This window comes from Panthera leo, chromosome A2 (genome assembly GCF_018350215.1).
Source record: "Panthera leo isolate Ple1 chromosome A2, P.leo_Ple1_pat1.1, whole genome shotgun sequence".
Taxonomy (NCBI): domain Eukaryota; kingdom Metazoa; phylum Chordata; class Mammalia; order Carnivora; family Felidae; genus Panthera; species Panthera leo.
In genome coordinates this window covers 161,034,621-161,050,654 of record NC_056680.1, presented here as the reverse complement: position 1 = coordinate 161,050,654, position 16,034 = coordinate 161,034,621, and the positions used below count along the sequence as shown (strand labels likewise).

General features: G+C 56.1%; 1 protein-coding gene across 1 annotated transcript; it reads right to left on the bottom strand.

The window, feature by feature from the left end:
• Window positions 1-7,858: 7,858 nt before the first annotated feature.
• LOC122213592 (zinc finger and SCAN domain-containing protein 2-like) lies at window positions 7,859-13,591 on the bottom strand. Its single transcript, XM_042927666.1, has 3 exons — window positions 13,533-13,591; window positions 10,344-11,242; window positions 7,859-8,672 (listed from the first exon to the last, which is right to left on the bottom strand). Exon 2 carries the CDS (start codon window positions 11,212-11,214, stop codon window positions 10,603-10,605), a length of 612 nt encoding a protein of 203 aa, XP_042783600.1. The 5' UTR covers window positions 11,215-11,242; window positions 13,533-13,591; the 3' UTR covers window positions 7,859-8,672; window positions 10,344-10,602.
• Between the last annotated feature and the right edge of the window lie 2,443 nt (window positions 13,592-16,034).

Below are 16,034 nucleotides of genomic sequence, written 5' to 3'. Positions count from 1 at the left end.
TACACGTAAGTCTCAAACTCCCCCCAGAGCATCTACATTTTGAAGATTTATTTACAGATGAAAACAGCCCACGGCTCTCCAGCCTGTCACTGCTTTCCACACTCTTCTTTCAAGCTTCCCTCCCTCTGGTCCCCGGCCGCGCATCCAGGGACTCAGTGCCCCTCCCGATTTCACAACTATTCCCTTTTAGGATGCATTAGGCTAAATGGAGCAAACGTTGAGTGCTGGCTTTTTTGAAATGTTTTTAATGTTGATTTATTTTTCGAGAGAGAGAAAGAGTGTGACTGGAGGAGGGGCAGAGAGAGAGAGAGAGAGAGAGGGAGACACAGAATCCAAAGCAGGTTCCAGGCTCTGAGCCGTCCGCACAGAGCCCGACGCGGGGCTCAAACTCACAAACCTTGAGATCATGACCAGGCGCCCCGATTGCAGGCTCTTTTGGCTAATTCTCTTTGGAAAGTTACTCTATGTTTCCTTCTTATTTCCTCTTGAAACCCAGTTAAGAAACACACATCAAGTTTCTATGCCTCCAATTTTCCTTTGTTCCATCAGCCGCCAACCTTCATCTCATCTCTAAGGGGACAATTTACTTTGACAACTTGGCTTTAACAAGTCGGCTTTTTTTGACTCGCTTCCACGGAGCCCTCCAAAAAGCCTCACGGTTATATTTTTTCACTCAGGAAATATTTATTGACAGCCTCCATGCTCCCTGACTCCCAGGCAGGGATGCCTTTAGGGGCATCAGAGAAACAGGCCTGGTTGCAAAGTCTCAGGCACTCAACGTCAGTTCTCCAAACGTGCACTAGAGGGCACCACTCTCCCATTGGCCTCTGCTACAAAAGTCTGGCGCTCAGGCAGCCTAGTTAGGGTTTGTTTGTTTTTTCACTTGAATACTTTTTACACATAACATGTGGAAGTTTAAGATGTTCAATGTGTTGCTTTGATATATTTCTGTATTTTAATATGACGGCAGTTCGGATGTCTATCGCTCTAAGCGACTATAGTACAATATTTTCTATACTCAGTGTACTGTGTGTTACATCTCTGTGGCTGATTTTCTACTACATGCAAGTTTGTACCCTTAAGCAACATGAATCCTGTCCCCTTTATCTTATTTGGATTCTGGACACCGAACCACGTAGTCAACCCAAATGAAGACTCTCACACATTTTGCTCCTTAATAACGAAATAAACTCCATTTTATTAGATGCATAAACAAAGAGGGAAAGATAGAAAGTATATAATTCCCCAAACAGGTCCATTTAACCATTAACACATAAGCACAATGCCTTATGCTTAGGGCTTACAGATTTTGTAAAATTATGAGGACCTTGAGACTATTTTTAAAAAAAAATTTTAACGTTTATTTATTCTTGAGACACAGAGAGAGACAGAGCATGAATGGGGGAGAGTCAGAGAGAGGGAGACACAGAATCCGAAGCGGGCTCCAGGCTCCAGGCTGTCAGCACAGAGCCCGACGCGGGGCTGGAATTCATGAACCGAGAGATCATGACCTGAGCCAGAGTTGGACGCTTAACCCACTGAGCCACCCAGAAACCCCCCAGTTATTTCTAATGTTATTATATTGTGGTCGCATGATATGATCTTTCAGTGCTATTTGGGGCTTTTTTGTGAGTTGCCTAATAAATGCGACTGTTGTATTTATGGGCCTGTTTCTCAATTTTCTCGTAAGATTTCGTGAATCCGCTCCAACGATGGCCAAGAAAACGGTCCCACTTTCTAATCATCTCCAGGCAGGAGAGAGAAGTGACCATCAATCCTTGCCAACCAGGGAGAGGCAATAGGAACTGAGAGAAACTCCCCGAGTGACATTTTTGTTCCAGCTCCAACACGACACGCAGAGCATGAATCCAGTCGAAGCCAACATCCGCGCGTCCAGGCCACAGACCTGTTCCCTGGGCTCCCAGTGTTGGACACCACGGTCCCAGACCTGCAAAGTTTCCCCCGAGTCCTTGAGGGCTTTACACACAAGAAAGTGGACTACCAGACGGTGTACAAATGCTACCTGTCGTTGGAGATCAGCCAGAGGCATGAGACGTTAAATCTTAAGAAAATGGTATAAAAAAGGACACGAGGCATTTGGATCAATCTGCCAGGTGAGGGATTTGCCCAGTAAAAGTTACGGGGTGGGGAGGGAAGCAGAGTACTGGCCGGACCAGAGAGACAGCCCTATTGCCTGTCACTTCACCCCCATCTGGGGACACGAGTTCGGGCATTCCCTCAGAAGCCCCCAGGACCTACACCTTGGCAGTAGCTATTAGACCCAGCGTGCACCTGTACCAAGGTTCACTGGCAACATCAATGCTGGAAGAATGGACTGTGTCCCAGGGCCTCCCTAAAGGGATGGTGACCAATCACACCAAAATCCACCCTGAGGACTCTGCATGTGAGACAAAGAAAGACAGAGTGGTGGTGGTGAGGAAGCCGAGGGCAGTGGCAGAAAGTGGCATTAGCGACAAGATCACAGGCGCCACAGCGAACACAGGACAGGAGGTGGCAAAGATGGCCAGTGTGTCCCCCTTCACCAGCCCGCCATACGCTTCGTATGTTCGAGTCGAGACTGAGCCCTCCCCGATCCCCAGAACTCCGGACGATCCGTTCTTCCCCCAGGAACCCCACGCCACACATACACCCGGTAATTTTCTGGGAGTGTTCACACGTGGAGGCGCCTGCCTGCCCCGCCCTCCGCCAGTGTTCCTGTCACCTCTCAGCACCCCCGCGTGCACCCCCCTGTGCCACCCTTCTCCAGAGCCCCTCTGGCCCCACACCTGGACACAGGGCACGCTGCTCCCACAAACAAAGTCTCTCTTAGATCCACGCTCTTTAAACCTAATGTCTGGGGACAACTGCTTGTCCCTAGCAGGTTTCCACATCCCGGAAGGGGGACCAGCTCAGCCCCTCCCGAATGAAAGAATTTCGGGTCCTTTCCACACTTGAAAGGCGCCTATCCCCAGGGGCTCTGCCTAACAACAGCCTTTTTAATTTTTTTTAACGTTTATTCATTTTTGAGAGACAGAGTGTGAGCAGGGGAGGGGCAGAGAGGGAGGGAGACACAGAATCCGAAGCGGGCTCCGGGCTCTGAGCTGTCAGCACAGAGCCCGACGCGGGGCTTGAACTCACAAACCGTTAGATCATGACCTAAGCCGAAGTGGATTCTTAACCAATGGAGCCCCCCGGGCGCCCCAGCAGCAGATTTTTTTAAATGATTACTATCGGGGCACCTGGGTGGCTCCATTGGTTAAGACTCTGACTCTAGATTTCAGCTCAGGTCATGATCTCACAGTTCGTGAGTTCGAGCCCTATATCAGGCTCTGTGCTGACAGCGTGGAGCCTGCTTGGGATTCTCTCTCTCCCTCTCTCTCTCTGCCCCTCCCCACCCGTGTCCCCTTTCTCTCTCTCTCTTTCCTTCTCTCTCAAAATAAATTAAAAAAAAAAAACCATTAAGATGATTACTGTTAAACACAGCAGCTAACATGCTGTCCTGAAGCGTCTGTGCCCAAGTCCAAGGCTAGTTTGAGACTAGCAGTGGGAAATTGTTTGACATGAGCTTAACCGATGGCCTTCCAGAAACAAAGGTCAGCTCCAAGGTGTCTTTCTGTCTCTGCTGCTAGAAACTGTAGCAAGTGGTGTCGCCTAAAGACAAAACAAAATTAGTATCTCGTTCCACAAGCATCTGCTAGAGGGTAAAGGGTGAGAGCAGCCACAGGAAGGAGCAGGGCTGAGTCCCAGGAACAGTGTGGGGACCAAGGAGAGGAATGCCCTCCTGGGGGGGCACGGCGGTGCATGGGCCCCCTTGCATCTCATGAGGCCTTGCCACACAGAGTGTCTCTGCCCCTTGCAACCCAATAGAGCCCACACGAGCAGTCAGGAACCAACTATAGAATCTCACCCCTAAAAGAAACATCAGGGGGTGGCTACTCCTCACTCCTCTTTTCGTGGATCAGAAAACTGCGGTTCAAAATGGTAAGGATCCTGGCCAAAGCCATGGGGCGATCCTAGACCCCAACCCTTGACCCTTGATCTAGATTCTTCTGCCTTGTCTCCAGTTGGGAGGGGCCTCAGAGCAGCTGGTGAGGAGATGTTACACCAGCGCTTAAGGCTCGGGCCTGGCCCCTCACAAAGGAGATGGCCACCCCAATCTGTTAATCTACTGACAATTCTTTGCTGGAAACCTACAGGTAACCAGCACCGCCCAGAAGTGAATAAAGATACTGGTCGTGGTCTCTTGCGTGTGCAAGGTGCTTTGAACCTGTATTCCCCAGAGACATTTCCTTAGGCTCAGGTCCCGAGAAGCAGAGCCTGAGGCAAGGATTCCATCCAAGGGGAACAGGTGGTATTGCGAAGTGCTTTCTGAAGAAAGGGGAGTGGGAAGCAGGATTGGGTGGGGAGAAGAGCCAGTGATGTGGTCTCAGCTGGAAACTAGCATCATTGGATCCCTCAGGACTACACTTCAGAGTTGGCCCCCCTGTGGGGGTTGGCGAGGGGCAGCCCCACAGGCGACCCAGCTATGAACCACTAGCCGCCCACACTCATAAGAGCTTGGAAAGGGGATCTGAAATGGCACCAGCCGCACCCGGGGCAGACGTCCTCTCACTTGGGCATCATTACAAAAAGGAAATTGAGGCCTTGCCACGTTTGGAAGGGGCTCGTATGGAGGGAGGGGGAAGATGGGGGGCGGTATACAGACCGGGTAGAGGAATCGCTCTGGGTGAACCACCTGCTTCCTCACCCAGGACTGGCCACTTTCTGGGCCTTTCTCTCCTGCCAAAACATTCGCATAAAGCCAGGCTGGGCAGGCCAGGTCAGCATAGGTGCTTGCTGCTGGTGTGCACGCCAGGCCCCACACGTGGTGGGGGCGGCCAGGCAGGGGCCCTGGACCCTGGTGGAGACAGCATCTTGCCTCCACACCCACAAGCCTGCCTCAGAGGTATGCCACGTCTCAATCTCCTCTTAAAAAAAAAAAAAAAAAAAAGTTTATTTATTTTGAGAGAGAGATAGAGAGCAAGTGGGTGAGGGGCAGAGAGAGAGGGAGAGCGAAAATCCCAAGCAGGCTTTGCAGCTGTCAGCACAGAGCCCCACACAGGGCTCGAACTCACAAACCGTGAGATCACGACCTGAGCTGAAACCAAGAGTCGGACACTTAACCGACTAAGCCTCCCAGGCGCCCCTCAGTCTCCTCCTTTTGACAGAGGGTTGATGGCATGTCTGAGTCAGAGGCCCACCTCAGAGAGGCGGGCAAGTGACAGTGCAGAGCACCTGTGTCTACACACGCAACTGCCTGGGGATCCTACTGAAATGCAGTTTCTGACTCAGATTCTGGAGCGGGGCTGCGATTTTGCATTCATAACAAGCCCCCAGGTGACTCGATGTCACCGGTCAGTAACAGGGTGTCGGTCTGCCCACCTGGAACCCACTCACCGCCTCTCCCTCCAGTTGTCCCCTGGTGAACCAACCACTCCTTCACCTTCCCACAGACCCGGGCTCCAGGGGGGCTGACCCCTCCGCGGCACTGTGTGCCCCGGGGCCTGGCCATTCAGATCGCTGCCCTCCGCCGCCCCATCAGCCCTGCAACTGGTTCGGACCTTTGGGGGAGAAACCTGGCCTCAGCCGACGGAGGGCTTCTTCCCGGCCTGGGTGCGAGCTGGGGAGGCAGCCCCCAGGAGGGAGGGCAGGGCCCAGGACAAGCTGGGTCCCGAGTATCACCCTCAGGTCACTGCATTTCTGTCCCCTGAGTCCGCAGTTCCCCATGTAGGCATTAGTCAATTTGAGTCCAACAGGAGCCCTGCCGGATCCACCCCCAACAAACCCAGGTTCCACGGGTCCTGTCCTTGAGTTACTGGCACTCAGGACCTCCCTTGGCTGATAGACGCCATTGATGCAGCCCCAAATCTGTCACGAAGAGGAGGACACAGAAAGAAGGTGCTGGGGAGAGCCTGGGCTGTGATCAGGGCCGGCGCCTTGGCAACAACAGGACTGTCACAGCTAAGCAGACTAAGCTCAGGAAAGACACGCGGCTGGCCAAGGCCCCCAGGTGATGGGGATCACCGCGCAGGCTCTCAGCAGGTCTGGACTCAGTCTCGGCTGAGCAAACAGTTGAGGCTGCTTGAAGGGGCCCCAATATCCGTTGCCCAAATCCAAATAGCAGTCATCATCCAGATTGCAGGGGAGGGGGGAGCTAAACTATTCACTGCTGTGGTTTTGAGCTCTGCTTGCTATAGCCTTTGACAAACCATAGCACACGGCTCCTCGAGACATGATGGACATAGAGATAGAGCCCTTCTCCCTGCTCCCGGCGGAGCCCCAAATGACCACTGCTCACGCCAGCTGATGTCGAGAGAACATTTATTCCACTTGGTCAGCTCTGGCAGGTATCGGTGACCGACGGAAATATCCAGCCTGGACGACGATTGACACGCACTCCCGCGTAGCCATGGGGGCGTCCCTCCTGTCCCACTGGCCCAAGTAGGGGAGGACCTGAGGTCTCCTACAGTCATTAGTGCCCCAGGGGAGCCAGCTCACAGCCCAGTGAAACGAACCCACAACCCACATGTGAACTCACCCGCCACCTCCTCCCACCACCAGCCACCCTCCAGCCTCCAGCACTTGACCCATCAGCCAGTAGACAAGTATTTCCTGAGTGTTATGAGCCCAGCCCTGTGCTGGACCCTGTTGGGGTTCAAGAGGAAATGGCACGTCCCTTGCCCTCAGGGAGCGCACAGTCTAGCTGAAGACTCAACACACACACACACACACACACACACGTACGCACGCGCGCACGCACAGAAAGCCAGAGTGCAAGGCGGCATGTGCCCCCGAGGGTGAGACGGTGTTAACACAGGGACCGTTCAGAGAAACACGATGGAGGTCCTGGTGGAGAAGTGGGTTTGGGGAGGACGGGGGAGGGGCGCATTTCACAGCAATACCAGGGAAGGCAGAGGCCGCAACAGCGCATGAGGGCTGCGTGGTTAGACTGGAGGGAGGTGAGCTGACGATCGGCAGAGAAGGGGTCCATCTGTGAGGCTCCCTCCAGGCAGGCCAAGGATCAGAGCAAATGGAAGCTTCTGGAGTGCAGAACGCCTCCTGTTTCTCTGATCTCCCCCAGCATGGTTTGTTATTCCAGGACGAGGCGTGCGGCAGATTTGCAGCAGGCTGCAAGGGAGACGGGACAGGCAAGATCCCAGGGCAGGAGCTGGGGAGGGGGGTCTCCAGACAACCCTGACCAAAGCCGAGCTGGGCCCTAGGACCTCCCACCAGAATGCTCCATGGCGCCCCCCACAACTCCCATTGCTGGGATTTGATCTAAATCCATGGCTCCAGGCCTCTCCCCACCCCCAAGGGTTTCACTAAGTAGAACCTGCATCTGGAGGTCATCGAAACCCCAGCCCAGCCCTAATCGGCCACACCTCTTCAGATGAGTGGCTCCTTCTGGGGAGGCCAGTGAGCTCCAGGCCAACCCACTCAGGGTGGAAACAGAAGTCCTCTCCCTGCTGGTGGTCCAGCCTCTGCCCCTCCACATCCATGCGCCGACCTCGGGAAAGCTCCTCGGCCCCAGAGCTGGCGGGCACCAGGAGCCAAGCTCCGTCTGCCCCCTCAGCCTTCCCCACATCAGGCCTGGCTAAACACCTGGTGTGGTAGAGGCTTGGCTGCTGGGAAGCAGGATCCCTCCCCCCGGGTGGACCCAAGGTCATGCACACCCTACACCATGGAACTCCCTGCTTTCCCCGCCGCTTTCACAGTGAGATCAGAGCCCGGGCCAGGGATCCTAGGCATGGTGAAACCCAGCAGCCAGAGCAAGCAACCCCAAACCAGAGAAGAGCAAACCCAGCCCAGAGAGCCTCCAGCAACGTCTGTGGAAGGGAAGAGAGGTTCCAGAAGCCTGAGGCCCTGTGAGGCCTGGGAGAAGAGAGCGACTAAAAGGATCCCCTCCTCAGAATTCTTTATTCCTGAGTGAGGGAAGGAAGTTCAGCAGGGGGAGGAAGAAATGCTACTTGTGGGGTGGCCCTGACCCAGGGATCTATCGTAGGTAAGGAAAGAGTGGCAGGTTCTGTCCTGGGGCTGAGATTCTCAGCCAGGAGTCCAGGAGCTCTAGAATCGTTTGTAGATTCTCGTGTCTACGTGAGTATGCACGTTTTCCTGGGGAGAAGGTTCATATCCTTTGCTAGATTTCCCAAGGGTTTCACACCCCCAAAGTCTTAAGAACCATTGCTCTGAAAGGAAAGTGGAGCCTTGAAAGTATGGTTCACACCTGGGGGAAAGGCTTCGCCTCTAGAGCCAGGCCTCCTGCTGACTTTGCTGTGTTCTCTTGGGCCAGTTACTTGCTGTCTCTGATGGGCCAGGCAGGCGCAGAGAAGCTGGCTCTCCACACAGGCACTGTCCCTGCTGCCACATGAGAGTGGAAGTCTGTGGCCAGGCAGCCAGGACGAGCTCTTCTCTGGCCATGACTCCCAACTGGTTCGGGGAGTTTTTCCACCGGGGCACAGAACCGGCCTCCAATTCCAGGCTGCATCAGTCCCCTCTGCAGGGCACCTCCGGAGGTAGGTCTTCTTAGGGGATATGTCCTCATGCCGGTGGGCAGGGCTCCAGAGGGCCCCATTCCTAGACTCTGTGCCCAGATGTGCCTCACACACTGCCCAGAGGTCCTGCCCACTCCACATCTGTTCATGGAGACAAAGAGACGAGGGTCAGCTCTGGGGCTCTGACACGGTCCTGCCCAGCCATCCCTCAGTCACCTCTCTGGGGCTAGGCGGGAAGAGTCCGTGGGGCCACCCTGCACTTGTCCAAGGCTTTCAGCCAGTCCGTTTAGCCCCCTACGGAGCACTCCAGGATTATCAATCCCATGAACCCCTGAGACAACTTGGGGCTGGGGCATGTGAGCTCCAGATGTCCCAGGTCCCAGATTAATCTCTTCATCTCTGCCACTAAATACTAGTCCACACTGCAGCAGCCACCTGGTGGCAGGCCGAGGGCCACTGATGCCCAAGGAGCCACAAACTCTAAGGAAGGGCAGAGGGCAGGGACAGGTCTCCAGCACCTAGCAAGGTGGTGGCACAGGCTGGGCACAGAGCAAGGGCTCTGTGAGTGCAGGTCTCCTCTGACACCCCCAGCTCCCTTCCCCCCAACCTGCTACTGTGGACGCCAAGACCCCCTCGGGCACCCAGGGGCGCCCCTGCCCAGGATCCTACCACGTGGGATCTTGTCACATCCCCACGACCTCCACACTCCATTTTCCCGCCAGTAAGAGCTTCTCTTGTGGGCAGTGAAATAGAGATGAAGGGTCTTGGGGGCCAGGCTTGCACTGTGACACCACAGTACTAAGTACTAAGTGAGTACTAAGTGAGATTTGGGGCAAGCTTGGGTGAGCCTGTTTCTTCACCTGCCAAATGGCTGAAGAAGCCTGTGCTTCAGAGCACCAACTTGGAATCAGGAGCCTGGGAGACAGTCCTGGCTCTCCCCCTTGGTCAAGCCTCTTAGCTAGGGCCTCATTTTCTCTTGCCCAGATGACCCCATAATGCTGGAGGCTCCTGCTCACCCCACTTTGACCTGTCCTCACAGTGCTTGCATTACCCCTTGAACCGTATGTCTGAGATCACCACGCTCTTCTCATTAAACATCTTGGTGTCCTCTCTTTATGGCCACAAAGTCCTTTATAGGGCACATATGGGCTTCCTCTATCTGACCCCCACCTCAGAAACCCCACACACCCTTGCTCTCCCTAGAGAACCTCTATTCATCCCCCGGACCCAGTTCAAGCCATCAAACGCTTTGGGTGACACCAATCACCTCCCCCACCTCCCAGACTACGTTATAGTTTGTCCACTAGGATAGCCTGCATCACCTGTGTGTGTACCAAGTGTCACCCCTCAGATGACAAGGCTTTGTGTCAGTGCCTCCTCCCAAGAGCACAGCACTGTGCGTGGCACACTGGGGTGCTCAATAAATGTTTCCAGACCAGCGCTGTCACCCTCTTTTATCTAGTAATATTGACTACAATCCTCACAATATCCCAGGGAGAAGTCCCTCTTAAACACAACTTAAACAGATGAACAAACTGAGTCATAAAGTGCAATGATTTCTCAAGTACACCAGATAGTAAGTGTTGGAGTCAGGAGACCTTGGGTGTGGAGGGGGTAGGGGGTGGGTGGGTCTGGGGACTGTGGAGAGCGGCCCTCTCCAGGTGACTTTCAACTCTGACATTCTGGGAAAGAAGATCTAGTAAGAAGCTTGTCATACACCCAGAGCCCAGTTCACCCCACCTTCCCTGCCCACCCCTGCCCCCAACCCCTGCCCAGGCCTGAGAGGGGATCGGGCCAAACCTTAGGTCTCACCTACTCTAGGCCGGGTGAGCCAGAGGAGGAAAACCAATGCAGGGGCCCAAAGCAGCTGTGGACGACCAGCCGTAGGTTGGAGAAGACTCGGAAAGAGGCGGCCCAAGCGGGGCAGTGGCCCACTCCTTCAAGACCCCAAGCCAGCTCTCCCCGTCTCTCAGGATCAAATCCAGGACGGGGGCCGCAGCCCAGCGCCATCTCCTGGAGTCACGGATGCGGCTCTGGGGCAGGAAACCGGCGGCGGCAGGCCTGGCGCGCATCATAGCACGCGGCCTAAATGGGCCGCCTGGCCCTCGGGCCCGTGGCCGTGGCTGCGCTGGTGGGTCTTGAGCGAGCCCTCGCGCGCGAAGCTCTTGCCGCAGCGGGCACAGAAGTAGGGCCGCCGCTCCCCGAACACGCCGGGGCGGCGTGGGTGCGGTGCGGGCATGCGCGCGTGGGTGCGCTGGTGGTTGAGCAGGAAGCGCGGCTCGCGGAAGCAGCGGCCGCACTGGGCGCACTGGTGCGGCTTCTCGCCGCTGTGGATGCGCTGGTGCGTGAGCAGGTTCTGCTTGAGGCTGAAGCAGCGGCCACACTCCGGGCAGGGGAAGGGCCGCTCGCCGGTGTGCGTGCGCTGGTGCACCTCCAGGTTGTGCTTGACGCTGAAGGCCTTGCCGCACTCGGGGCACACGAAGGCGGCCGCGCGGCCCACCCCAGCGTGTGCCTTCTGGTGGCGCACCAGGCTGGGCTGCTGCGAGAAGGTCTGGCCGCACAGTGGGCAGCGGTGAGGCTGCTCCTCCGCGGGGTGGTGGATGACCAGGCCTCGCTCGTCCCCCAGACCCTCCTCCCCGTCCCCCGCAGGGGACCCGCCCCCCGAGGACGCCAGCTCTGTCATGGGCACTTCCAGCTGCAGTCACCAGTCCCTGGGGAAGCAGAAGCAGAGAGAGGAGTCAGGGGTGGGGGGATCCAAGGATCAGCGGCCCCCAACCTCAGGGACACTGGACCTTGAACTGGCTTCCCACAACTTCAGCATCCACCCCTCTACAGTCTTGTTGAAGCCAGCGTTCCCCTGCTGGCAAGCCCTTCTTTCTCCTCTACCCTTTAATCACACCCTGCCCCTCCTCAAGGCCTTTCTCAAGTTCACCTTCTGCTAGAACCTTTCCCTGACCCCTCCAGCCCCTCCTGAGCCCTACGGCCCAACCTTATGACCCTCAGTCATCACAAAGCCCTGGCCCTGTGATGCCTTAAGGACAGAGCCGCCTCCTTCTTTTATCCCCAACAGCAAGCCCCCAACCTGCCACACAAAGTACTGAATAAATGCCAACGGGTGATATCCAGGGGCTTCTAGTCTTACAACTTAGCACCTGCATATGTCTTATCTCTCCAACCAGCATCTCAAGGAGGGAGGGGATAGGTAGGTGCATCCCCAATCTGGAGGGAGGGATGGGGTCACCGGTGGTTCACAGATATTTTTTAAAAGCGTAAAAGAAGAAACAAAACAAAAACCCTGTACACTTGAAAGTAATCTCAATTAAACATTAAAGGCAGCAGCTCTTTGTTTATCAAAATGTGGCATGCCTGCAAAAGGTTTGCAAATCACTGAAAGGGAGGGTGACCTTCCCTGGGGGGCGGGGGGGGGGGGCGGTGCTGGTCTCAGCTTGATTCCTCTTGGCATCCCCAAGACACGGAAGCCTGACCCCGAGGCTCAGCAAACACCCCCAAGTTCGGCTCCATTCCATTCATGCTGGTTCTAAGGATTCTCTTCCCCATAGCACCGTGGTCTCTTAAATTGTTTCCCACTGTCCTCACAACAACCCCAAGGAAAGAACAGGGCTTATTGAGCCCTACTTTATAGACAGGGTAACGGAGGCACAGTGAGGTCACCTTACTTGCCCAAGGTCGCACAAGGTGAGCTCGGACTAGGCCCTAAGTTTCCTGACTCACTGTCAAAAGCTCTTCTCAATGTGCCAGCTGCTCACCAGCTAAACTCCCCTCAAAATACACACGCATGTACAAGACCACCACCACCACTCTCCTGACCACTGCAGAGTTCTAGATCACCCAAAGGGCCACTGCTCCTGTGCAACCCTGTCTGCAAGCACTCCTCCCACGCCCTCCCCCCCAAATAAAAGCCTAGGGCTCCTGTTCCTGCAGAGCACTGAGGCCTGCCCCAGAGCAGGCTGAGCCGGCACTCCCCTGCGGTCCTCCACCCCCGTCAGGGACCTAGACCTCCATGCAGGCCTTCTCTACACTTCCAGATCTCACTGTTCACTACAACCTCAGTCGATCTATCTGCAGAGTGGGGTCTCAGAGATCCCCCTTCTTTCTCCCCCTACCCTCAGGCCAGGCTGGAACACACACCCACCCTGGAGAAGGGGACCAGTACTACTTGCATTGGACCCCACCCACGAGGCTCTCAGCCCGCCAGCTGCACTGACATTTGCAAAGACAGACCATCACGGTCCCCTCGGCCAATCTCAGCCTGGCCTTGTCCCTGGACAGCCTCCTCGCTCTCCCCGGCATGTATCTCTGACCAAGGCCCCCACTACGGAGAGGGTCGAAAGCCACGGCCCCCTCTTCTCCCCCAAGTTCCTCCATCCCCTCCCGCACTCACAGCCCAGGCTGCGCCCCTGCTCCTCCGGTCTCCAGCAGTGGCTCTCTCCTCTAGAGTCTGCGCTGCCCAGCGCAAATACGGTAACTCTCCCGCAGCGACTCCCGCGCCCCTTCTCCCTCGCCCCCATAAAGACGGCCAGCCTCCCGCACCGCCCTCCTTATCAAACTGCTGCATTAATCAAAAGAGCTGACCCCACCCACCCGACCTCCGCACCCACAACCGGGCCGACTCCCGGGGCCAGAGCGACCCAGGAGAAATATGGGAAACTCTGCGTCGCAACCTCGCCCCCACGAAAAGACGTAGGCCTCCCACCCTGCTGCCGCAACCCACCCCACGTCGCTGCAAGGCCCGGCCTCCTCGGGCCACGGATGCGACCCACCCCCACCCCCAGCTCCCGCGGCGCCCCCCGGGAGAACCACGCGACCCTGGATAAATACGCAATTAAGTCGCGGCGCTCCCCGCTCCCGGAAAGGCTCTGCGCGGCTCCCGGCAAATACGGTAGCGCGCCCGCAGTGACCCGCCCCCAAGGGTCCGGCACTGGCCTCGATAAATACGGTAATCTCCCGCCGCGGCCCCAGCCCCGGCGGCCCGGGACTCACGTGGCGCCGCCTCCCGAGCCCTCCGTCTCCGCCGCAGCGCCGCAGTCGCCAGCGTCGCCGCAGCCGCACAGCAGCCCCGTGAGGCTGGGAGGTCTAACTCGCCAACGACCTGGCTGGCGGAAAAAGGAGGGCTGCGAGCGCTGCGCCCGCGCGGGCAGGAGAGGGAAGCCGACGGGAGCCGCTTCGGGAGCCGGAAGCCCCGCCGGGCGGGTCACCCCAACTTCCCCGGCACCCCCCCCCCCCCCGCCTCCGGCCTCGGCCATTCCCATCGCCGGATCCCCCCGAGGCCCCAGTCCAGCAGCAAGAGCCTCATCCCCATCTCCGTCATCCTAAAACAGCGCTACCCAGGCCGGGCCCACGATCTGCCCCCAGGAAGCCGGAAGGGTCTGGGGCGCTGGCGGTTTAAGCCTTTCCTTGCAAGAGAGAGCAGGGGGTGAAGGCAGGAGCCCCTGCTGCGCAGCCTCTCTGGGCGGGGTGTCTGGGAGACAGCCATCGAAGGGGCGGAATCAGAGCTGCCCCAGCTGACGGGGTTGCGAAAGCCTCCCCCTACTCTGTGGCCCGGTTTATGCCACCAGGACGGCTGGCAGCAAGGAAGAAGTGATACCCCTACTGTTCCCACCTCCTCAGGATTGGTCTCATTCCGATCTGACCAAAGATATCCCATAAAAGGTATACCGGAGGGGCCTGGACTTCAGCTCAGGTCATGCTCTCACGGTTCTGAGTTAGAGCCCCACACTGGGCTCTCTGCTGTCGGCGCAGAGCCCCGCCTAGGCTCCTCTGCTCCCCTCTCTCTGCCCCTCCCCTGCTTGCATGCTCTCAAAAATGAATAAACATAAAAAAAAAAAAAAAAAAAGATAGGGGAGCCTGGGTGGCTCAGTCGGTTGAGCCTCCGGCTTCAACTCAGGTCACGATCTCCCGGTTTTTGAGTTGGAGCCCTGCATCAGGCTCTGTGCTGACAGCTCAGAGCCTGGAGCCTGTTTCAGATTCTGTGTCTCCCTCTCTCTCTGCTCCTCCCCTGCTTGTTTCTCTCTCTCTCTCTCTCTCTCTCTCTCTCTTTCAAAAATAAATAAGCATTAAAAAGAAATTTAAAAAAAAGATATCCCATAAAAGAGCCACCTATCACACCCCTTTAGACAGGCCTGGGCTGAATTCCAGCTTTCAACTGTCCTTCAATAATAATACCCCTTACCTATACATTACTTTTCTTTTTACAAAGCCTTTTCCCATTTATTATCTCGTGGGAGCCTTCCAATAACCATGTGCCGTGTATGTTACACAAGTATCATTATCCTATTTTATAGATGGGAAAATAAAATAAAATAGAAATACAGAGAGCTTCCCTGGAGACCCAACACTCTAAGCGGCCGAGCCCAGATGGGAAGACAGGGCCACCACCCAGCTCACTGTCCCCTGCACCCCCCTGGTACCAAACCCCAAACAGAAACAGGGTGTGATGATCGTGATTGGAAATAATCTTGTCCAGAGTGAGAAAGTGCCTCAGAATTCACATCTCATAGATCAAGAAACTGAGGCGGGAAGGGAAAGCGATTTTAAGTTAAAAGTGCTAAGAGGAACATCAAGTAGCCTTTTTCTCTGTAACCCCCGGTTGCTGCCAGCTGGGGCCCGGGCAGAGCTCCTTACAACAGATGGTGGATGTGACAGCTGGGGTGGCGCCATCCCTGAGGAGGGGCTGTGGGAGACACAGGCCTCCCAGCCCCGTGAGGTCACCCCTGCCACTCCACCCTCAAAGCCTGGGAATCGTAGAATTCCGGGGCTGGGGGGGTGGGGGGGGGTAGGTGGAAATAAACTCAATCCCTTATTCTCAACACCAGACCTGAAGATCAGGCCTGCCTGCTTTCACATCCCGCTCCGTGGACCAGTGAGTGCATCCCAGCAGGTCCATCCTGCCATCCTCAGCCTCTCAAGGACCCACCCCTACCCCACCCTCTCCGTGCTGCTTTTGTAGCAACTCACTGAAGTATGCAGGACTTCATGAGTTAGTCCCAAGGACGTTGGTATTTAAAATAGAAGCAACAGGGAGGGAATTCTGGGAAGCCAAAAGAAATGAATCCACCAGGATAGATGTGCCCATGGCATTGACAAAAGGACCCCTTAACCACTGACAACTGATACCCACGCTCTACCCAGGGGCTGGCACTTTGCCTGGGCGGGGGGGGGGGGGGGGGGACAGCCACACCTCCCAGCTCTCTGGCTCCCTTTGCAAAAGTTGTCACCTGCCAGAGCAACCAGCTTTCATCTCTTCTGCAGGCTACAGGACAAATGGGACACTTGGTAAATGACCAGGTTTCTCAAAAGCAGCAACAACACTATACCTGAGGATGTCACCCATATTTTTAGCAGCACTTTCTAAGTAAGCTGTGCCAAAATGGAAAGGACAGGAAAGGCACACGGTGGGGGGATGGGCGTAGGAGGGAGACAATGCCACCTAACACCCACCTTGTCAGTGCCAAGGGCCAGGAGATCCCGGAGGCCTCCACTCTC

What these genes read in the sequence shown, in the direction of transcription:
- LOC122213592 (XM_042927666.1), bottom strand. Translation starts at nt 11,214, where the DNA reads ATGACAGAGCTGGCGTCCTCGGGGGGCGGGTCCCCTGCGGGGGACGGG.